Raw genomic sequence first — 24,992 nt, 5'->3', positions numbered from 1 at the left:
TCTTATAGTCGTTAGGAGGTGTATATATAGGTTATAAGGAAATTGTGTATGATGGTATCAATTTATAAGCAATATTTGCTTCAAAAGAAAATGTCAAAGATTTAACAGTTTTACAGAAAATGTAACAAATGGTAATTTTTACTGTTTAGGATATTTTGTCCATTTACAACAGGAAAAGTTAGAGCAGAGTAGTCAGAACTGCTGATCATCCCCAGTCTCTTGAGATCCGCAAGTTCCTGCGAAAACATCCTCCTTGCCAACTGGTCACCAAGACAGCAAACATACCGGTTGTAATTGAAAGAGACTGATTTGGTGATAATGAATCAGGAGTGAGAACCCACATATGTTAACTCCTCAGCTGACACAGGAGTGCAACGTATTCCCCTTGTCTGCAGACAGAGCAATGGCTCATTTCTAAGGGGCACTTTCAGGGAATTCTCATGGACAGGCAGACAGGCAAATATTCTTGAAAACTGTGGGCTGTGGCCATCACTGAGTTGTGAGCTGCCTTTAAGGCCATTAATTTGGTGGGAGTAGGAGGCTAGTGCTTAGGCCTGCTACATACCGTTGTTGAATTTGCAGTACTCAGTAGCAAGTTAAAGCTGGCCAGAATGCTTTCAAATAATGCTGGCAGCAAACAGCTCCTCAAGGTTGTTCCACTTACCAGATACTGATTGGAGCCAGGAGGGTTTCTGCTTGCCGCTCCTGAGCTGTGCTGAGGCTTATGTGCTTTTACCCAGAAAATATTCAGGTGCAAGGACCCAAACCCCTTCTTACTTTGAGCCAAAGGATTTGATGTAAAACAAACATTGCACTTCATAGCCTCGCATTGTTTAAATTGTCTGCCGGTCTTGTTGGTTACATTTAGTAAGATTAGGTGTTAGAGAAAAAGGGCCAACTTTCTGACAGTAATTGTTTTTTTCACAACACTGTGACTTAGTGTGGTTAAGTTGTTTAAATATTTAATTCTAATTTAAACAATTTTATTTATTAATTTAAGTAATTCAGGCAACTACAATTCAGTTGTTATCTAGGTGAACTGACAGAAAACCTTGATTTAATTAACAGGTTTTAATTGTTTTGCAAGTCTATTTTTGCTTACTTTTCTGGGGAAAGATTAATTCTCATTGGTTTTGAGCATTGTGGCCTTACTTCTATTGTTTAATGTATGGTTTTCTAGAGCAGGTAGATACATTGTCGCCACTACTTATGTGTTTTAAATGGCTATATTATTTTTCACTCATTTATTCAGATCCTTAATTTTTATTATAACAGAAAGTAGTCAGCAAGGGTTTTTTTTATTCCATCAATGAACTTTTTTTTTTTTTTTGTGGTATCTCCCAAACTGATTTGCCTGAAATGTATTTGAAATAGCAGTTCAGTTGGAATCCCAGCAGGGTGCATGAGAACATCCCTGTTCAATTTTGAAATACTGTGACAAAAATATGTCAAGTGCAGGTAGCTTATTCTTGTTTTATGTACAGCCTCATTCATTAGGAATGTGCTGAGATGACTTGTCAGGGTATGTCCTGAAAAGTGTGACGGGAGAAAATTTATCACAAGTGACAAACGTGGGAGAGTTAGGGTTTTCTGCTGCTCAATATTGCTTGAACATAAGAGCTCCTCTAGGAGGTGGAAGAGTGTAGAGATTGGGCATTGGGTAACCTGATCTAGTGGGATGTCCCTGCCCATGGCAGGGCTTTGAGGTCCCTTCCATCACAAACTGTTCTATGATTCTATGCACTCATCCTGCATCTTGGGTGAATGATGCACCACTGAGCAATTGGGTAAAAGGCAGAACCAACATCACTGTTCTTTAATTATAACTTGCCTTGTTTGGCACAGCACTCACCACTGTAGATATGTATAAAACTTCTCTGCTCTTGGCTTTAAACCCACTGGTTTGCCATTGCAGCTGCTGCTGCTTATGTCTCTGGAGACCTGCCTGCCTTATTCAGCAACACATGGTATTTGTCCTGCGTGGGTGACTTGGGATACCATGCAACTGTTAAAGCAATCAGAAACTGTGAAAGCGATTTTGAACATACCCTTTCATATGTTGAGGCACAGGCTCAAAAAGGGAGGAACCGTTAGATGACTATTTCTTCTTCTAACATTGCAAAACAAAGAGTCACAAGGCATCTAGAAAATATTGCCAAAAGAGTGCTGAGTCACACAGCAATTGAATCCTAAAAGAACGTTTGGAAATGAGTATTAGAAAAGAAGGATCTGCTGTCCTTTGTCATGCTGTGACTATTAGCCATGTGTATGCATTCAGCATTTTGCAAGAGGTTTCCACTTTGCAGTCTTGCTTTTTGAAGAGGACAAATGACAGTTTTCAAATATTAAGGTTCATGTGCTTCACTGGCAGATCTTCCAACGAAGAAACAGCAACTGCAAGCTTTGAATCTTTTGATTCTTCTTCTACCTGAAGCAAACAGAGACACTCTGAAGGTTAGAATTGCTAATGTTTTCTTCCTGCACAAATATTTTGTCTAGTTCTGTGAATCCACTGTAATGAATGCTATTGTTCTTTTACATTCTTTTTTTTTTTTCAGCTCAAAGTTAATAGTGAAACTAGTGATTTTTTCTTTCTTCATACTTCACTGAACTTCAGAAAAAACCAACTTGGGACTCTAATTCCTCCCAAATGCCTTTTAAGAATGTGACTTGAAATTTTTCTTGGCGATTACAATAATAATTTTCTAGTGAGCTACCTTTTCTCTTAAAGTTTTCTTTCTGCTGTTTTTTATTTCCAGCCGTCATTATTTTCAATGCAAAAAATAGTGCTAGAATTCTATGAATGAGGGTTTGCTTTTATGAAATGGGCTTAGCTCTTCATTTTTGTTCCCCACTTTTCTCTGTGCTGTTTGTTTTTACTCTCAATAAGCTAGAAGTTTACATTCTTGTTGGTGCTTGCAGCACATTGCATGGAATCTTCCAATTTGGGCTTGTCCTTTTTTAGAAAAGTTATTAATTTTTTTTAGAATATACTTACTACTAAAATTGCTACAATAAATAACTACTTTGCGGAATACGTGTAGGATGCAGAACATCTTCTATTACAGGCTAAAAATCCCATTAGATCTTATTGTTTAAACATGACTTTCTTTTTATTTACTGTGTGGAAGCAGTTAAGGGCTCCTGAGTTGAGTTACAAGTATCTGGAACTGAGTTAATTGAAGATTGACAGTTTATAACTGGCTACCTGTCATTTGCAGTGCTGTGGTTTACTTACATATTGCTTACATTACAGAACTGGCCACACTGTGTTGCCCTAACCATGACAGCTGTCACTATTATGTACACTTTTAATTTAAGAAAAGACAACACTAGTGTTTTAAAAGCATCCATGGAATGCTACTTATGCGCCTACAGGACTAGGGTTTTGAAAAAAATTTTACTGTGAAAGGGCTTCAAAGTCATTTGAATGCCTTTGTAAATGTTATCCACAAAGATAATGAGAATTATTTACTTCATTACTTAAAGGAAACAAAACTTGCATTACAGTCCTGTGAACAAATCCAGATCCACACATATTATCGATTGCTTTTAATGTGTTTTGTTAGGAATGAAGAGCTTTTCCAAATAAATGTGTAGCATCATTTCACTCGTAACTTTTTCATGTGCAGAGTTGAGCTGTAAGTTCTGCTGTTATTTCAGGTACTGCTTGAATTCCTCCAAAGGGTCATTGATCATCGAGACAAAAATAAAATGACCTTAAAGAACGTTGCGATGGTGATGGCCCCAAACCTTTTCACATTTCATGGGTTTGGCTCAAAGACTATCGAACAAAGCGAGTTTGTTATGGCAGCTGGAACAGCAAATGTCATGCGCTTTATGATTCGGTACCAAAACCTTCTCTGGACAGTAAGTGTATTCTTAAGGGAGAGGGAAAATCATAAACTCTGTAAACAAGGCATCTGAACAGAAAAATAAAATGAACTTATTTCCATGATTTAGAGAAATATCAGCCCCATCCAGCTAGCTTCTTGCTCATAGATAACTCTTAGGGGAATGAAACAGAATAGTTACATCTTGTAGTGGAGTTAAAAGTCTGATCATTGGAGCTTAATGTTGTATGCATCACATGTGAATTCTAAAATAAAGTCCTTGGGGTATCTTTGTACTTGGACTATTTATATCCAGAATTCTTCTTCTTCTTCTCTGTTTAGAGATATTAGCAGGAAACAGTGTTTTGGTCTATTTCCCTTCTGGCCAAAATGTCTTATTATATAAAACAATTTTTGATAAAACATGAAGTTGTATCTTAAGGAAAGCTGTGACTTAGACAACCTGGAGAAGTCCAGACTTTGTTGTCCACCAAGTACTTCAAACATTTTTGGCCTTTGCTGCATGTGAGGAAAAGTTGTTATCGCCATTACACAGACCGTGTGTTGAGTGATTTTTTGGTTTTTTTGGCTGAGGGCAGTGAAAACGCTGTGTAATTCCATTTCTGCTCCTCTGAGACCTTACTGAATGGGATATAATGTCACAAATGGAGTAGTTTTTAAATTGTTTGCCAGCTTTATAGTATCTGAATCTTTAATTATTGCTGGAAATAAATACTAGTTTTTTGAATTCTACCTCACAACCTGTCAATTTACAAAGTATTGATAAGTTAGTTTATTCATACTTGCTATCTGTGTTCATCTAGATTCCTAAGTTTATTGTTAACCAAGTGAGAAAACAAAACACTGAAAGGCAGAAGAAGGAGAAAAAGGACAAAGCTATGAAGAAACTTCTGAAGAAGATGGCATATGACCGAGAAAAGCATGAGAAACAGGAAAAGACCCCTAATGATGTAAGGAAACATACATGTAGAATACTTTATTAATAAGACTATCATCTCTAGGGAAAAGGGGACATAGCAGAGGAAATATCTACATTTATTTAACTGGGAATTTCAATAGGTAGGAAGTTAATATGGATTACATAGTTTACTGGTTACCAGCATGACACACGGGTTGGGCCCTTCATTTTCCCAGACTTTTCAAAATACTTCTCTTCTGAAAAATTATATCCCACAAGTTGTTTCAAATTGGGCACCTGAAACAAATGTACATTAGATCTGTGTCTGTAGAGGAAGCAAATGCTGTGACAACACTCAGTATTACTGTACCCATCTTTAGGTGCCTTGCTGCCTAATGGAAGTCACAGCAAATTATGTTTACTTAAAAATAAATATCTAGATTTCTGTATTTGACATTTAATAGTGTTTATAAACAAATCTAGCATTTAATCCATCTTCCTTTTATAGGAGTTCCCAAACCACTGAACTCTGCCTCAATGAATCTTTAACTATTCTTTGTAAAGTGGAGCATGCTAGAGCATGCACAACTTGCGCACCCCAAGTAAACTGCTTTTTATGCAGCTATTGTCCAAGTGTCTACTCCCAATTTACCCCTGTGAATACAATCTACAGTTCAGTATATCTTCATTAGGTAACTGACTTCTTCCAGACCCATCAGTGATGTCAAGCATAAGTTTCAGTGTAACTCTTTTCATTCACATGTTCTTTACAATGTAAAAGAAATCCTGCGGCATTATAGTGTTATTTTTTCCTGTGCTTTAGAAATATTTTATTTTAACTATTCCTACTGACATGGAAACTTTTCAAAAATATATATTGTGTACCTTTAAATTGTTATTATTTACAATTTCAATGCAGTTAGCAATTACAGTTTTTTGAAGATGATTAGTCAATAGAGTATGCTATCTTAATTATAATGCATTTGAAATACATAATTCCAAATTTATTTTAAATAAGGAAACAGGTAGCACCATATATGTGTATCCAGATAAAATCATGAATACGTATCAGCTTGTGGGTTGAGGTCGTATTGAAATTCCGGTGAATTAGAGACATCTTGTGGTAGCTTGTAAAAATGCATTTATCTGAATAGGCTGTGTTTTTCTTGAGTGTGTATAGGAAACTTACAAGAAAGGGTTGTCATATTCTAATAAAGGCATTTTTTAAGCTATTAAGCAAAAAAAAAATTAGAATCTTGCATATCAATATGCTATAATAATTGAACACTGACATTTGTTTTATGCTGTCTAGTAAGAAAAGGATTCTTTGCATACTGTTCAGTTGAGATGACATTTAATGCTGCCACCCCCTGTTCAACATTGAAATAATGGCAAATATACTAAGATAAGCAAATGGTGTTGCTACTTCAAGTATAGGATTTTTATTTTTTTTTAATTTAGTGCTGTTGGACTTTTAGAGTAAAATATGCCTTTTTAATCCCTTGGCGAGTTGGGGCTGAAGTTATATGTGATACATACCTAAATGTAAATGTAAAGTTACTATTCAAGAGTTTTCTTTAAGTCCTAGAAATCTGTAGGGATTTCTTTCAAAATTAAATGGTACAATTTTTCACAAATCCTTTATGCTTCTTTGAAGCATGCAGTAATTTGAGTGCCTTTCAAAATCAGTTTCAAATTGATAAGGCTTCATTGTGAATGAAAATCCTGTGAATTTTTCCAGGTCAAAATTGTCTCATTCTTTAAGGGAAACTTTTTAGGTTTTTTTTCTTCTCAGTTTTCACTTTATAATTCCTTAATTTGAAATTGAGGTGATTTTACTCTGCACTTCCTGAACTGCATTCCACAATTAGATGGCAAGTGAGACACCTAGACTTGTGGTGATTACCCAGAAGATGTTTGAAACTTTTGGGAGTTAATTGTCTTGCATGCAGATGAATTAAAACAAAGTAAAAGTTGCTCTTTCTTACTACATGCTGTGACACCCCACATGATTAAACATAGATGAACAGAGCTTCAGTCACTTCCATACTCCCTGGAAATACCTCTGCATTCTTAATGGCAGTCAGCTCATTTGGGTAAAATTTCATTTTATTTCTGATGAGGTCTCTATATCAATCAAATTTCCCCTTTTAAGACAGGGGATTTGCATTTACTGCAAACTTTGGGAAAGATCTCTGTGAAGTGCTAAGAGTTGTTAATATTAGTGGACCCATGAGGGTTAATTGCTATTTTGGGATACCTGTGCATGCCTATGGCCCCAAATTTGTCTTCAGGATTAAGTCTTGATATTGCTGTTTGTGTGCATTATGCTCTAGCCAGGGAAAAAAGATGCCCTCAGGACTAGAAATGTACATACTACCATAGCCAGATTTATACCATTGGTCATTGTATTCCTCTATATGTTACAGTTGCTCCAAAAAAAAAAAAAAAAAGGAGTAGTCACATTAGCAGCACAATGCAATGCTATTGGGTTTATCTAATACAGGTTGGAATAACCATTGTATCCCATAGCTCTTCTGTTTGCGAGTTTTGAATTTTCACAGTATAACATTACTGACTTGCTGAATTTGTTCTCCAATGTAAAGCGCGATTATTTACGAAAAAAATTGCCACTTGTTAAATCATTTCTCTTTATATAGTTTTACAGTTGTTTGTCTCAGTCTAGGTGCAGCAATTTGCAATTCAAAGAGAGCAACTGCATCCCATTTCTTTCAGACTTTCAGTCTCCCGTGTAGCAAGACCCTTTGTAATTCCAGTTTTGTTCTTTGTAATTCTCATTCCCCATTCCTGCTTGGTGTCATTCACACATTTAATAAGTATGTATTATAGTCCATCATCTGAATTGTTAGTGAAAATACTGCGTAGTCACTTTGTTCCTCTCTTCATCTAGTCTGATGAATATTTAAGTTTGTAATGCAAAATGGAACAGGAGACACAGGAAGAGCCCTGCCCCAGATCCTATAGCCAAGCAGCTGCAGGTTTTTTTGTGTTATATAGATTCAAGGTCCTCTGAAAATAAAAGGGTTTGAAAAAGATGAGTACCTCACAGATGACTGCTGTGCCTGCTACAGACTAATTGTTTTAGGCCTGTGTATTTTCCATCAACTAAGGATTTATCTTTCTTCAGGTTTTTAAAGTGTGCAAGCACCTAACTCAGCCAGAGGGTTTTCAGTGTTGTAAACTTCATCCTGAGGGAGCCTGTGAGGCAGGAGAGGGGACTCACAAACTAAATAGTATAGATGACCTTCCCTTCAGCATATTGTCAATCACCTTACGGCTACTTGACTTGAATGTTACGATGTGGAGCCCTGACTTGAATGTTGTGAACTGTACTGTGTGGAGAACAGGTCCTTGTGTGACTCTGCTCCTAGGCGTTTTATGGCTACGTTTTCTTTTCCATCAACTTGCATAGTGATGGGGCTAGAGGATACTCAGGATCTGTTGTCTTTATTGTTGAGTACCATGAATATACTGTGCAGCTGAGCATGAGTTCTTCTGTAGATAAAGATGATGATCCAAAACATAGCCTCATACTAGCTGCTATGAAGAAAATTAACTCTATCCCAGCCAAAACTAACACAAAGTGGCAAAATGTACTTATTAGATGAGCTAATAATGATTCTGTATGAGTAACTAAGTAATTATTCTGTTTGATCTGTGACCATAATGTTACACTTTTGTGAACGTTTCTTATTCCTTCTCTTATACACTTAAAGCAGCCAGGTTTTTAAATAATTCATCATGTGCCTGCTGTATAGAAAAAAAGACCCTGTTATTCAATTGAAGGTTCAAAAAACTCCATTAAAATCAACTGAGACAAAATGAAACAGAATTGCACAGAAAAATGAAAACCAATTTAAATTTACCATACTGAATTTGATGAAAGATCAGTTGGGGCATCTGTAAATAAACCTCTCATCCTTAAAAGTTTCCTTTCCTTTTGCCAGGATCCTAGCAGACTGGAAAGAGACAAAAGATGTTTAAGTAGGTGTTAACTTCCTAGCAGATGGCTACAGACATTGTTTCTGTAGGTGGAGGTCTTAAAGAATAGATTCAACAAATTTAGGGGTAAATTTAGGGAGTTGTTCTGTGAAATCCACTACAGCCTTAAGAGTCTTTGATTCCATCGTTACTGCGAGGCAATTGACAGTTTGGTGTTCTTAAATCTTTAGACAGAAGTAGTTATTATGTCTAGTATTTTTAAAATCAGTGAATAAAAGACTGTATATAAAAGGATTGTTTGGTTAAAATTATTTACTATAGCTCATCACTTGTATAGTAATGAGCCTTTAGCTTTCTCAGTAAGCTGTGCTTCTGATTCTGCTCACATTTATACTTGTTCTATATTCACTTAACTCAGATGGTTCCAGAGAAGCGATCCTAGATTCACAGGTGCCCAGATTTGTTCATTGATTATCAAGGAAGACATGTTCGGCCTTACAATTGCAGAAAATTAGGGGAAAAAAAGAAGAAAATGAACTGTCATAACCAACATTGACTACTGAGACTCAGACATTTCCCATTAAAATGAGTATACTTGGGTAAATGGTAATGTAATACGAATAGAAAAATTACCTCAAGATTTCCAGGAACAGAAATTAGGATCTTATTCACAAATAAATTATGCCTTTTGTGACTTCAAATGCCATGTACTGCAAATTGAAAAGAAAAACTGTCCTTTGGAGCCCTCCTTCTCTGTAACTAATATGACTGATATTCATCATCAAGGATTTTTGAGTTGAAATAGAATATAAGCCCATTATGTAGTCATACCTGCAGTTTGACTAGCTGAATATATTCTGGAGAATAAAAAGTAGGGAGAAAACTGCACTAGTGAATATCTGTTTCAAAAGGAAATTATATTTGAAAAGAAAAATCACTTAAAGTAGACGGACCTGTGAATACTTTGTGATTTCTTATTTTGGTATGAAATTCAGATTAAATGAAACTGGAAAGGCTTCGGGAAGTTTTAGTGGCAGTGAGGGGTGGGAGAGTGTTTTAGTGCGGGGGGATTGCCTGCCTTTCTTGCATGCAGCAAGTCTTTTCCATATCAATCTCATATTCTTCCTATAATAGCAAAGTGTATTCTTAATATAGCAGTAATTGTTCTTGTTATTCTTAACATCTTTGAAAAATAATGAAAGACTACTGTTCTTTTGTTCCAAAGTTCTCCTTGCTGTTAAAAAGAGATATGAAGGTCTGATGTAATTTTCTGAATTACTGTGTAGTTACCATATTTCAGCAGTGAAGTGTAGTAGATAGTTGTTAAGTGTACTTACAGAGCACTGTACTATGTTACTTATTCTGTACTATATTTTGAGAAGCTCATCAAAACCAGCTGCTAGCAGCTTTATTCCAACACTGTTATTGCTTTGCAGGTTGATGTTCCTCAGGGAGTGATACGGGTGCAAGCGCCTCATCTTTTGAAAGTTTCCATGGCAATACAGCTGACAGAAGAACTGAAAGCTGGTGATATAGTAGCCAGGTTTCTCAGCCAGAAAAGGTACAAACACATTTTTGTTTTGTTGTTGTTTTGGGAGAAGTGGCTTTTCATATACTGTATCAAGAAAAAAGTTTTAAAATACTTTAATTTCAGGTGACTACGTGAACTTTTGAGACTACTAGAATACGTGCTTCGTGCTCTTAATGTTGTTAAAACTCCTGAAGCCTTTAGGAATACATGAGTGCCATTAGTAAAAAATTAACTGCTGTTTCCTGTCATGGGTCAGGAATACATTTGTAACTTTCTGTGGAGAAGATGGAAGGGAACTTTAAGGAAATAAGTCTAGGAAACAAAGGAATGAGGTGAAGAGAAAGAAAATAATTTGTAAAAAATGCATCTGTATATAGCAACAGTATAGGTATTAGGATATGAATATGTGCAAATGTCATGCATGTTTAGTGATATAAAAGGAAAGCTATATTTGAATCATACAAAGCCATTTAGAGAGAAGTTTTAATCAAGCTTTTTCATCTATTTTTGTATATATAAGCAAAGTAAGAAATCAGAATAGATTTAGCAAAAAACTATTTAAGGCGAGTACACATTCATGCTAAAGCAAGAATATGAGGTTGAGGTTAAGAAGCTGCTTTTTCCTAAATGCTGTATTTAGAGGTTTATACTTTTGACAGAAAGTTAATTTCTGGCTGTGCCTTAGCGCATATTACTGCAATTAAGCAGTGAGAATAATAGAATCCCTTTGTAATACAGGGACTTTATTCTTCCACTGTCTTGTTTTTTACTTCTTTTATTTGAAGAAAGAAAAGAAAAAAAAAAAGTGGTTTTTTTCCCCACAAAACCATAAGGCTTTTTTCAGAAGTATGGCGTGTTTGAGGAGAATACTTACTTTTACACCAGCAGTAAAAGAAAAATCAGAGGGTAAATATCAGGCTACTTGCTAATAACAACAGAATTCTTTTCTAAACCTGTAGTTTCTTAATGTCTATCTTATTTTACCTTTTCTATAGAGTATTGCCCACTTACAGGACTGTTCATTTGCACTAGCATGCAAGGGTATTCTTATTCACTTACTGTATCAGTAAACGAGCATAAACACAAAAGGTTTAAGACAGGTACACTGCTGACCTTAATTAGCATAAATTCTCCCAGATACACCTAAATGGCTCTTTCACGATATTGATGCTCATTGTGTTGTTTTCCTGACAGTGCCCAAGCACTCAAGAAAGAAGAGGTCTTTCTTTATGAAATAGGAGGAAATATTGGTAAGAATGGTTTCTGAACTACCTTTTTTTTTTTTTTTCCTAGAATAGGGATTCTTTGGCATGTTATCCTTGGGATTCATTGTAGTTGCAATTTTTATTCATGTCCCTAGTTCTCCCTGACACTAAGGCAGACAGTTAACCTTGGGGAGGAGGAAGCAGAGGTGTTGGTGTGATCATCATATTAGTAGTGTATTATTATCTCCCCCAGAGGAAGGTGGCAGCTGTAACAGGTGTTCCTGATATGTATTTACAGTGAAGAAGCCCAGAAAGGTTGTATAAGAAGGAGCTTGAAGGTCATCTTATCAATCTTTTTGTATTGAGGCACAATAAGTGAACTTACAGTCCTTCATGCTCTGCATTTGAGCGTTGCTTACAAGTTCCTTTGGGGAAAGAAATACTTAACTAGAAAGATGACTTGGTGATAAAATTTTCCAGCGGTTAGTCCTTCCTGCTGTATGTTTTCCAGGCCCTTTTCATTAAAGCAAATAGCAGGTCAGCAAGGTTGGCACCAAACAATAATTTTGAACACAGTTCTGAAATTCTCTTTGATGAATATAGAAGTATTTTTGTATTGGAAATCAGTTTCTAATCACGGTATTTTTCATATGCTTAGCAAAATAAAAAGAGAATTAGAAAATAGTCTTGGATTGGACTTACACACTTTTTTCTTATTAATCATGACCTATTAAAACTTTAAATAAAGTTATATGATTCCATGAATACCCAGTACTTCAGCACTCTGCAAGTTTAAATTCTGTATGTAAATTACTACCTCTAGTATCTTTTCTTTTTACCTAATTACTCTTTTAAATAATTTTTTGTGTGTATGTCTAAACCAAAAGACTTAAAGTAAATTGAAAATAACATTTTCCTATGTTCCCTATGTTTTAGTGTTTTTACTAAGTCTGATGGCAAAAAAAGAAGTTAGTAGGACAGCTGGGTACCAGATTAATGTATTATATGTTCTCTTGCATATCCAATATGGAAATATATTTTCTGTCTGTCAAAGCAGCTTGTGATCCCAGATGTAAGACTTCTGAAGGAGAGGAGTGTCTTGTTTATTGTACAGAGGTGTAATCATTGGATAAAAAAGTTTCTGTAACAGAATTCCAGTGACACTAGAACAACCTACTGTCACTTTAAACACGTGACAGAACTTGACGGAACTTTCTTCTTAGAGAAAATACATGGCTAGTTACAAATTTGTTTTGTTTTGTTATGAAATAGGCTAGAAAGCTTAGATGTTTCCTCGATCTGAATGGTTTGCTCCTAGACAAGTTCACCTTTAATCAGGCCTTACAAATACTATTCCTTATTAATAATCTCACTTGAGATAAAGGAGAATACCTGACTTTAACCTGCTGTATAAATTTAAGTAAACCAGCTGTTGCAATCTTTGCCATTCTCTCTTTCTGTTCAATGTGACTGACTCATGTCAAGAGAACCCAAAACAGAGAATACTCAACAGATTGTGATACACTCATATGCTTACACTTATGCTCCTAATTGTAACAAGCGTAATGCTGTGATCCTGTGCCCTAGCAGATGGATCTGCTGAAGTCTCCAGACTTTTTTGAGTACTTAGCATATTATAGGGCATCAGGGCACTGAACAGTGCTTCTGCCGTTGCTTCTTGACCAGGACTGGATACCGACATGGCAAACCACTGTCCCTGTGTTCTCACCGCTTGAGCTTGCTGCACTGTGTGTGGGAGAGGGCCTAGTTCAGCAGTATGAGCTTTACAGGTCATATAGGTTGGCTAAAAATGCTAGTGGGAAGACAGGTGCCACCTGGCAAGGAAAGCAGATGGAGAGGGAGCAGATGGAGACTGAGCCTGTTTTGAGCAGGGCGTCTTGCCTTCTTACTTGCTCTGTGCAGGGGGTCCAAAGAGCTCACAGACAAACCCAGCTGCAGTATCCAACCTCTGCTGACCTCCTGCTTCGGGAGCACATGTGCTCGGAGACGACTGACTGGCACATGAGCCATCTACCCCAAGCACTGCCACAGAGGAGTAGGAGAAGGGCTGTGATGTAGAGCTGTAAATGCATGAGATAGTGCTTTGCCTGTGAGGGAATGGAAAGAATATGCAAATACCGATGGGTCAGCATATGCTATTTTCATCATAGCTAGTAGACATAAATTAATTGCTTGTAATGCACCAAGAACACTGCACTACTTCTGCCTTGTAGGAGAGTAACCATGTAAAGTGCTATGCAGAACTGCTGACCAAGATGAGCAGGATAAGGAGTAACACCTTAGCAAGGACGAACTTTACTCAAACTCTCCTTATAAGAAGGGAAAAATAACCTGAAATTTTAATGGACTTCTATGTAAATCTGAAGAGTGTTTGCGTTTAACCACAAGAGGAGCAGAGCATTGCTCCTTTTTTTCCGAAACCTTTCCAGATGAGAGCTCCCATTTGTATGGTCTATAGGAAGCATCTGACTTAGAATGTGCTACAGCGGTATTACAGCCCCTACTGTCCTTCCTTCTTCCTCTGTCTCTGTTCCTCCCCAAGACAGACTGGAAGGATAAGAGTAGTTCTAGGTTTTAGTTGTGTTGTCCTTTGTTTAATAGTACAGAGAGAGATTGAAAACCTAAATGTAAAGTTGTTTCCTTTTTTTTTTTGGTACTGATGTAACCACATATCTCTTCTGTTTCCAGGAGAACGCTGCCTTGATGGTGATACCTACATGAAGGACCTGTACCAGCTCAACCCAAATGCTGAGTGGGTTATAAAATCTAAGCAGAGCTAAACTCACAACTAATGGCAAAAGAACAACCTGTGGACTTTCTTTCTAAAGCTGAGTCTTTCAAAGGGATAGTATGTCCTTTCAACATTCAACTGTGTGATATTTTTTAATAGAACCTTATAGAGTTTTTAAAAAAAAAAAAGTGATGGAAACCCAACAGTAATTTTTCAGTTTTACTCACAGCAAAATTTTGGAGATGGCAGTTTTCCAATTCATGTTTGAAATAAGAATAAGTACCTTAACTATTTTAATGGCACTAATCTAGCTCCCATCTGGTAGGTCTTGTTTCAGGAGAATTTATTTTTCAAACAGATGTTTAACCACTTTATATTAGGTATCTACCATCTGTTTGTGTAAAATTCTGTATTCATATAGGTTTTTACAGTACTAGTACACTGGAGAACCTGATCAGCACTTCTGAATGGTACAGTATTAAAAATACCTAAAACCAGTCATGAATTTCCAAACTAAGTGTGAAATTCACAGGAAAAAAACTGCAATGCAATATATATTGTCTCTGGAAGTCCTAATTTTGTTCACTTTATAGGTAAAGATTGATGAAAACTCTTTAAAAGAAACTGTGAAAATGCTTTCTATGCAGCTTTTTTGCTAGATCTTTTGGATATTTTTTATTCTTTTCCAGTTGATTGTATTATTGAGATTATTTATATAAAAAAAAAAGAAAGGATTATTTGACATGTGACAAGGTGAGTACATTTAAAGCTCATCACTTGGCAGTGTCCTTTCTGGAATACTGTCTTGCACTAGATAGACCTTTAGGGTTTTCAGCAATGATATGCAGATACGTTACGTAAAATGTTTTCAGTTTTTTTGGACATTTGATAGGTTGCAAAGCATTTTGCAAACTGCCAAAACCTGCCAATTATTAGCACAATTAAAACTTTAAGGTAGAATAAAATAACTGTGGAGGGAAACTGTAGGCTAAATTTCATAGATAGCAAGCAACTGAACGTTTCATTCAAAATCAGTGTAGAAGTCTACTGAGGAGTTCACATGGATATTATCTACCATGAACTTTGGTCTATCCTGGACGAGGCTAGAAATCAAATTCTGATTTCTCTTATGCTGATAGATGCTCTCTAAACCACTTCAAAAATTAATAGTCTAACGGTGAACTCCTGCAAATCCTTCTCTCCACATGAAAGACTGAAATGTTCCCTGTGGAATTCAGTGATGATCAGTTATAGACTGATGTGTCTTATTGCAGCACAAATTGCTGTGGACTGTAGCTCCAGAGTCCCAGTCCCACAGCAACACTTTGGGCTCACTAACTTGTGTACCACTTTAAAATTTATTTGTAAACTAGCTCAGCCATGCTGAAATGTTCACACCTGCATGCTGACTGCCTGTAAAAACTACTGTGAAATTATATCCTTGGAATTAAATGTTTTCTTTGAGTGCAGACACAGAATTATTTTGACCTCATAGGGAATATTCTACATACAATCAAGGATTGAATTACATATTTTGACTTGATCAAAGCCAATTAAAGGAATAAAGGGCCTTTCTGCTGAGCTTTGGATACAGGCCCTTACTGTTTTGTTCCCAAAGTAGTAACCACTACAAGTATCAATTTTATAGATAAGCAGTGAAGCAGAACTCTGGAAGGTCATGCAAAAATTGGGCATCTACTGATTAGTTATCCACAGCATATGAACAATTTTGGGGGCATAAGTATTTATTATTTTTTAAAGTCAAAGACTGTCTTCATATGGAAAGGAAGCATTGAAGGATTCTCAAAAGCAGGATGAATAACAAAGCAAATTTTTCTAATGTGGCTGTACTGCCCTTGAAGCTCCATCTTGTTGGATACCTCTTTGTGGTATAGCACCGTGCCGCTATAGGCAAACCCTGTTAGACAAATCACTTTTGTCAGTAGAACAAACCACACTCCCTGTTCTTTAAATGTAAGGAGTAGAGTAGAAAACCAGTTCAATGCTTAGGTAAATATTTATGAATATAATGTAATAAATGTAAGGATTTTTTTGTCATGTAACACAAAAATTATATATGTTTTCATAATACATTATAGTTCTGTAAAAGATTACTTGTTACTGGAACTCTAGATGTTATTTTGATCAGGAACAAAGTGCAGATGATAGAAACAGCTGTAAAGTTCAGTATAAGATTACAACCACCCTGTGACTATGATATCTTAAATAACTTTGTTTCTGGTTTAGTGCCATTATCTTTTTTAATTTAAAAAGCTCTTTTTTAATTAAATGTTGTTTTTTTCTGACTTCTTTTCTCTCTTGGATTATTATATTTCTACATAAAAGATACACAGTTGCCACTAAGTAGTGATTATTTTTTCATTTCACACTTTATATTTTTGCAAGTTGTTTTTAGTTTTGTATAGGAGAAGACAGTCTTGCAACCTAAATGCCTACTAGAAAAGGAAATACTGTCTAGAAGTTTAAAAGTTTGCTGCAATCACAGTGTATTATAGCAAAATCCATAATACAACACTTACTGGGTATAAGCGAGGGAACCCTCTCAGCATTTATTGAAAATATTGGCTCTTAATTCCTCATAATTAAAGAACTAGGACACAAGAGGGAAGTCCAAAAAGAATTCAGGTAAGCTAATAAAAATCTTCTATAATTAAGAAGCCAACACTGCCTGGATTGTTTATTTGGAGCACTTTGGCAGCATGTCATCATTTGACTGACAACTTGGGAAATGCAGCTGCAGATTTTTTTTTGCTCAGCTAACAGATTAATTGATTTAACACTTAATGTGCAACTCCACGTGGGCAAAGCAGTGTTGATGCATCTCTTCCTCTCTGCTCACACTGCAAGGCTGGACTGGTGGTAAGGAAGGAGTGGGGAGGCAGGTATTGACCTCTCATACAACATGGATGTTGAGGAACGTGTAAGAAAGGACTGATCTGTGCTTAAAAATTATCCGCATGTATATTTGGTAGGGATGAGAATGTGTGCAGTCCTCATGTGGAACACCTTTCTTGCACTGCCCGTCCTTTTCAAGTACCAAACACTTTGCACTGATTGTTCCATAGCCACCTTGACTTCCTCACCTTGCACGAAGTGCATATACCACCTGTGGACCTCCACAGATGCTAAGGAGAAAGCTGTCTGCCCTGTGTGACCAGCATTGAGGCAGGCAGCAGCGTCATGGGTTTTTCTTGTGTTGCAGGTCAACAAGGAGCATGTGTGAGTGTGTTGGTGTGGTGTCGTGAAAGTGGTAGGCAGCAGGAAAATAAATGGGCCTGGATATGTTGGAAGCACTGGCAGAGTTTCATTCAGGCCTTTCAGTATGTGTCATGATTTAGATGAATTCAAGGGATAAGGATTTTTATCCAATGAGCACCATTGGAGAAGGAAGTCTTTTGAGGCAGGTCCGCTTAAAACCTTTTCCAGGCCGTTATTTCGTCGTCACATATTCTTATAAGCAATGGAACTGTCCAGAAAATATCCTTTTTTAGTATTAAGAGTTAAATTACAGCAGAAAGCTAATTTGGCAAAAGATGTGCTAAATTAATGATTTCCACTGTATCACACCTAAATGTAGATGGGGATTAGACCTCTATTATGCTTCTGTTTTATAAGGTTGCAGCCCATTCAACGATAATAAAATGTGTACACATAAATCTTACAGTTCTATTTATAATAGTTTTTTTTTGTGTAGAGCAGTGCTTATAAGATCTTCAAACTACTGTTTGTGTTTGCACACAGACCACATCTGAGACAGGTAAGTACTTATCATCCTCATTTAACAGGTGGGAAAAATGCTCATAAATGGCTTGCCTGCAGCTAGGAGTGAAATCAATCTGATTTGTAGAAACTGAATATAATCTTCCAAAAGTTGTTTTAAAAATCTGCCATATTGGCAATAACAGAAGTACAGCAATCATTAATCTGATTTCAGGGGACTGCTTTAATAAATACAGTACTGTGGGGCTTAGCCTAGTTTGCAGAGGAAAAGTGTCTGGGGTAATCTCTCTGCCTGTGTGTGTCTTTCCCTAATTACTTTTGAACCTGTTGGCAGACTTCAATCATTTTTGGCAAATGGAGGAGGGGGGAGGGAACATCTCAAAAATAATTAACTTTCTATGAGCTTCATAAAACTAGGCAACTGGAAGGGAGACAGAGGCAGTATGCATCCATTGATCAAAAGGAAGATGACAGTGTAAGTTTAACCTTTATTTAGGCACTGGAACAGATGCAGGAGAAAGACCATATACATTCTCTGACTGTGGAGGGAGGCTGGGCTTGGAACTCACAGCCAACCAATGGGAGTTGGCATCAGGTGCTTGGATGCCTGTGAAGGCACTTGTTTGTATTGCCTTCTGACTTATGAATCTTCTTTGCTGACTTGATATGAGTGATTATTTCTGAAGCTGCAGTTGTTCTCCCTTGGGGGCTGGCGTTTGTGCTGCAGCTTCTCTGCAAGTTCTAGATAGTAGGACTCATCCCCATCCCTTCCCTATAGACTGAGCAACTAACTGAGCACCTTTCTGTCTGGACCTATACCTACAGTTAAAGGTGTTCACACAGGGAAGGAGATAGGTGGTGGTATATCTGTGTCAGTCCGCTTGCAGGTTTGTTGGAAATTACCTTCATCCTATCGTTGCACAGCCCTCACACACAGGATTTATACTGTAGTGGGAATATAACTTGCCATTCAGATTCTCTGTTCTAAATCATTCAGAGGTAGTGGTGATGGATCAAAATCCCTGCAGACATTACCACTCCTTGTTTAGTCCCTTTTGGGATAATTGAAAGGACATTAGGAAAAAATTCTGGACATTAGGAAAAAGTTCTTCACAGAAAGGGTCATTGGGAACTGGAAGAGGCTGCCCAGGGAGGTGGTTGAGTCACCTTCCCTGGAGGTGTTTAAGGCATGGGTGGATGAGGTGCTAAGGGGAATGGTTTAGTGTTTGATAGGAATGGTTGGACTCAATGATCCGGTGGGTCTCTTCCAACCTGGTTATTCTATGATTCTATGATTTCAGTTCCCAAAATTTCTTCCTGTGGCACTGTAAAACCAGTAAGTGACACTCATTCGCACTGGGAGACAGTCTTCCTGTTTTACATGCCAAATGAGCTTTGACCTCTGTGTTACCATTATGTCACCATAAAGCATTTGTCTTGAAAAATGTCTGGATTTTTTTTTCATAGAATCATAGAACCACTAGGTTGGAAAAGACCTCTTAGATTATCGAGTCCAACGATTCCTATCTGCCACTAAACCATGGCCCTGAGCACCTCCCCTACCCATCTTTTAAATCCCTCCAGGGATGGTGACTCCACCACCTCCCTGGGCAGCTGGTTCCAGTGCCTAATGACTCTTTCTGTGAAAATTGTTTTTTTTAATTGGCTTGGTTCCTTTCACATCACATGTGATGTTAACAGATCAGGTCTTGCAGGTCAGTCAGTTTTGCATTTCTTTCCCATGGGATTTCTGGTGTCTTCAGAGTGGTGGAACAGCTACCTGGTTATTAGGTGAAGGTGTGTTTACTGCCCGCTGTAACTCGTAGCCAAGGATCACTCCTACAGCATGCACGTTTTTTGTTTCCTTGCCTGAAAGACGCTTTGTGTGAAATCCCTGTGAGCTGTCGGGGGCAGCCACTCCTCTGTGTCCTGACTTGACCCTGAGCTGCTTCACTCTCCTTCTTCCATGGGTGCTGGGAGCGGCTGCAGGTGGCCGTGCGGGGCTGCGCTGACCTGTGCTGTGCCAGCCTCCCACTCAATGGCATACACGTGGGGAGCTCAATTCCCCACAATGTGGGGCCATGCTGAATGCGGGAGCCGTGAAACAGAGTAGATACGTCTGATAATGGCTCCCCTTTCATTGTTTTTTTCCCCCAATAAAAATAATAGCAAATCAGTATCTTTTGGAGAAAGAATATAAAATATCAAATAGTATCATATATATATCATTTTCTTAGGGATATGATTTAGTAATGGACAGGTACAGTTGGGCTTGATAATCTCAAAGGTCTTTTCCAACTTAATGATTCTGTGATAGTGCTCTAACTCTTAGGTTGGTGCAAAACTGATCACCCTTTTTTATCAATGTAAACAGTGATGCTTATTTTAGATTAAACTTTTCTTTAACTATGTCAGCATAAGTATTCTCAACATAAGAAGGATATGGAGCTGTTGGAACGGGTCCAGAGGAGGGCTACAAGGATCATCAGAGGACTGGAGCATCTCGCATATGAGGACAGGCTGAGAGAGTTGCGCTTGTACAGCCTTGAGAAGAGAAGGCTCTGAGGAGATTTTGTAGTGACCTTCCAGTACCTGAAAGGGCTACAAGAAAGCTGGGGAGGAACTGTTTAGAAAGGCTTGTAGTGCTAGCGCTAGGGGAATGTGTATAAACTGGAGAGGGGCAGATTTAGTCTAGACATAAAGAGGAATTTCTTCACCATGAGAGTGGTGAGGCACTGGCACAGGTTGCCCAGGGAAGCTGTGGCTGCCCCATCCCTGGAGGTGTTCAAAGCCAGGTTGGATGGGGCCTTGGGCAGCCTGACCTAGTGGGAGGTGTCCCTGCCCATGGCAGCGGGGTTGGAACTGGATGATCTTTAAGTGCTCTTCCAACCCAATCCATTCTATGATTCTATTCAATGATTCTATGTTCATGCAGCATGCCATTTTAAAGCACAAAATGCATTCTAATTATTTATGCTAATTGCTTTGTTTTCACTGTTTATTCTTTTTTTTTTTATATTAAACTGTCAAATTAAGGGGGGGGGCGGGAAGCGAATTTGAGTAATTTTGTTGTAAAACTTCAAAAGGGGACTTAAAGCAGCAGGAACTGCTAGCAAGGTCAACCAAGCATTTGACCAGGGGACCATCAGTCAGTGTACAGCATGATATTGGTTGCTAAAGTTTCATAACAAAACCGAAAACCTTTAAGATGAGGAGGGTCATGGATGCCTTCTGCGACAGATAACAACCAGTTGAGGTCCAGTATTGAAGCAGAATCACATAAAACAACTTGGAGGTTGCAGAAGAACTAAAGGTTGACTGTTCAGCAGTTGTTTGACATTTGCACCAAACTGGAATATAAAAGAGAGCTCGACAGAAGGGCCCCACATGAGCTGAAAAAAAAAAAAATCACCATTACCAGGTCTGCTCTGTGCTTCTTTTGTGCAACAAAAATGATCCACTTCTTGATTGTGTTGTGACATGTGATGAAAAATGGATTCTACTCAACAACCAGGGGCGTTCTGCACACTGGCTGGACTGAGGTTAAACACCAAAACACTTCCTCAAACCAAAGCTGCATCAGAAGAACATTATGGTCACTGTTTGGTAGTTTGCAAGTGGAATCATCCATTACAACTTCTTGAATCCTTGTGAAACCATCACAGCAGAAAAGTATGGCGAGGAAATTGACAAAATGCACCAAGATCTGCAACATTTACATCCATTACAGGTCAATAGAAAATGACTAACTTGCTATGACAATGCCCAACTGTATGTCTCACAAATGACTCTGCAGAAGTTGCACGAACTGGGCTATGAAACTGTAACTTACTCAACTTACTCACCAGGCCTTGCTTGTACCAATTACCACATTTTCAAGCATCTCAACAACTTACTGCAAGAATTTTTCCATAACCAAGCTTCAATTCAGAACACCTTTGAAGAATTCATTAGTTCCAGGACTCCAGAATTCTATGCTACTGAAATAAAGACTCATTTCTTGCTGGAAAAAAACCACGTAGATTCTGTTGATTCTTATTTTAATTAATACATTTTATTCTAAGCTGAGACATACTGCTTTAAAGTTGATGGTTGAAAACGGCAATTATTTTTGCACCAACCTTATATATATATATATATATATATATATATATATATGACCCTTAGTAACAGTTACTTGTTTGTTCCTGCCTGCTTTCATGCCATCCATCCTGTCAGCTGCAGTGAGAGCTCTTTGACTTACTGAATTCTTGCATTTGATTTGAAGTATTTTTCTCATACCTGCTTATAGTCACATAGTAGGTAACTCGTTTATCTGCGGTGGTGCATCAGTCAAGTACAACTTCAGTGTCCAGTTGTCTGGACACAGTGAAACTGTGAGGACAGAAAGCTTTGCTTAGGAGAAGATTGCAAGCCTGTGTGAGTTACTGGAGTACCCCGTGTGGATTATCAACGTGAGAATGCATGAGTCGCTCCAAATGACCCAGAATAAATGAGGGAACGTGTGATTGCTTAGGAATGTTCAAGCATCAGCTGAGGTTCCAAATCCTGGGCTGTGTTTGGTTGGCAACTGGAAACTGGTTTCTTGCTTATTCACTTTTTTCCCTAATATGAGAAGAGTTGTTTGACTGAAATCTTGCCTTCTGGTTTTGGATTAGACTGCAATTTACAGTGTTTCTAATCTAATTTTGTTATCTTGATTATATTCTAGTATGCTTCACATTGTGCTCTGCAAGTTATAAAGCAAATGAGCTCCCAAGCCCTTATTCTGGATGCCTTTCTCTGGTATAGTCTGCCAGAAGCTGTCTTTATTCATAAATATAGTTCAGCCTGCATGAACGGAGTTTCTTTCAGCAGGAAATGAGATACTCAGAGCCTGAGTATCTCATTGTGGGACTTTATGTATCTGTGAAAGACAGAGCTGAGAGCTGCCCATCTCAGTATCCCAGTCTGCCTCCTTTTCTTCTTTGTGTTGGTCTCATTCAGTACAGCATTTTGCTTCTGTGACTGTAAAATCTTGGGATGCTGCCAAGCAACATCCATCTGGGATGCTGTTTTTGTTTAAAACACTTGATCTTGAAATTAGCAGCATTTTGTGGGATATCATAAGGGTAAAAGCTTACTGTGCAGTCTAGGAGTCCTGGCAAAAATATCTGATGATGCTTTTAGTATGCCATTGTGAACAAAAGAAAAGATTTTTCTTCTTGTTGTGTTTAGTTATGAGAGAACAGACAGTTCTGATATGGTTAGGACTTCATATATGTGAAAATTACAGTGAAATTTCAGCAAAATTAGAAGAAATGGGAGTGTTTGGGGGGTATGTATGTAAAATACATGATTACAATACTTTGCTCCTCATTTGTTGCAGATAATTTCTAAGTTGCTTGTATGAAACCCACTTGGACCATTACAACAGGAATTAAGCTGGTACAGAGGTACTTGTTAAGCCTGTGACAGACTGTTAGTAAAGCTAGGAAAGAACTTCGGGTTTGGTTTTTTTTATGCCAAGACACTTGTGGCTGTGGCACATTCAATTCTGAAAACACTTCTTTGGTTCTAGGAAAATCTAGCATAGACAGTACAACTAAACTGCACAATTAGATATGCTGATGATGACTGGACTTGTATCCCAAGTCTGTTTATTTGGTGCTGTCTCACAAGTCTCTGTACTGGTAAGATATCCTTGGTTACAAAGTAATTTCCTGAAGATTCCAACAAGAAATGCTGAGTGTGGTCAATACAGCTTAGAGTGGATATTTTTAATTTGTCTCTACCTTTGTTTTTAGGTAATTTTAACCCTCCCACTCTTTTATGAAGTCTTTTAGCAATATTCAAGCAGCTAGTAAGACAGAGACAAAAGGTAAAGGTCTACCCTATACGATGTTTTTATCTGTGCTAGTGTGCTCCATCTATAGCATGCACAGAAGAAAAGGCCAGATATTCATCTGTGTAACCTCAGAAAGTGTAGCTGACAGTTCAGATTCTATCACTATGAATGCAGTTTGGGACTTTTTCTCATATTCATTGCTTTATACTTGGCAGTGAATTTCACCTGTTATTTTCTTCAGCTGTCATGAGGTCCCCACTATCATGAGGTCTGTCTGAGCTCTCTGCAGTTGGCTCCTTTAAAACCTTCAGTAATTTAGTAATAGGAAAAAAACCCTTATAACTTCATTTATTCACCTCCTTCTCGAGATCAGGTGTGTGTTGAACAGAATGGGACAGAGTGCTCCACTGATGACCTGCCTACAGTGCATTCCTACCTTTTCTTTATTATCTTTTAAACTTTTATCCATGTGAGTACCTATTTGTTTATTTTCTTTTTCCCCATGCCAACTTAAATTCTTAATTAAGACTTTTGATGTCTGTTTTTATTTTTTGGGTGTTCCTTATCCACATGCTTGTGAGCTCCCTCAAAAACTGCAATAGGTTCATGAGTCATGACTTCATAAAAGCACTGTATTATTTTCAGTAATGGATTACTACAGTTAACAATTCAGCTGTAACATACTGGAGTTCTGTTTAATTGGTGGTTGAAGACCATCTGTTGCTGGTAACTAGCTGGTGTAGGTTTTCTCAGTATGTGTTACATCTTTTTACTGAAGTTCAGTTTGAGATAGTTTCTCTGGAGTCACTACTATAAATCCTAGAGAGATAATACAGACGCAGGAAATTCATTTAGTTTTTCTATTGTGGTCTCTTCTTTGGTCACTCCATTCACGCATTAATTATTGATCCTATAAATTTCTGGCAGACCTATTCCTCACAATGGAAAAACAGGTTTTATGCCCTTTTAACAAGTTGTTCCTCAAAACACTTTTTGGGCTTGCTTGCTATAATTTAACATAAAATATAACAGAGTGTGTGTGTTCTGTTTTGTTCTCTTCTGTTCTTTCCTACTTGGGCATAGCATTAAAACTTCAAATAATGCCTTTTGGCAGAATGATTAAATAGCAAAAAGGTTAAATATTAATTCAGTGAGCCATCGCTGTAGTGTTTTTGCTACTTCCAAACATTTCAATTGTTGACTTATGGGGAATTTTTTTTA

General features: G+C 37.6%; 1 protein-coding gene across 5 annotated transcripts in view; it reads left to right on the top strand.

Annotated features, from left to right (window-relative positions):
- ARHGAP18 (Rho GTPase activating protein 18) overlaps positions 1-16,509 on the top strand; it is a 92,265-nt gene extending 75,756 nt beyond the window's left edge. For all 5 annotated transcript variants that reach the window (XM_069851857.1, XM_069851856.1, XM_069851859.1 and 2 more), the window contains exons 10-15: positions 2,372-2,454; positions 3,664-3,870; positions 4,658-4,804; positions 10,152-10,276; positions 11,441-11,496; positions 14,161-16,509. In XM_069851857.1, coding sequence (XP_069707958.1) covers positions 2,372-2,454; positions 3,664-3,870; positions 4,658-4,804; positions 10,152-10,276; positions 11,441-11,496; positions 14,161-14,252 — 710 coding nt within the window. In that variant the 3' untranslated portion in view covers positions 14,253-16,509. The remainder of the gene's footprint in view (positions 1-2,371; positions 2,455-3,663; positions 3,871-4,657; positions 4,805-10,151; positions 10,277-11,440; positions 11,497-14,160) is intronic.
- The last annotated feature ends 8,483 nt before the right edge of the window (positions 16,510-24,992 follow it).

Source organism: Phaenicophaeus curvirostris, chromosome 2 (assembly GCF_032191515.1).
Source record: "Phaenicophaeus curvirostris isolate KB17595 chromosome 2, BPBGC_Pcur_1.0, whole genome shotgun sequence".
Lineage (NCBI taxonomy): Eukaryota > Metazoa > Chordata > Aves > Cuculiformes > Cuculidae > Phaenicophaeus > Phaenicophaeus curvirostris.
The sequence above is the reverse complement of the archived record's forward strand: the minus strand, read 5'-3'. Positions and strand labels throughout refer to the sequence as shown.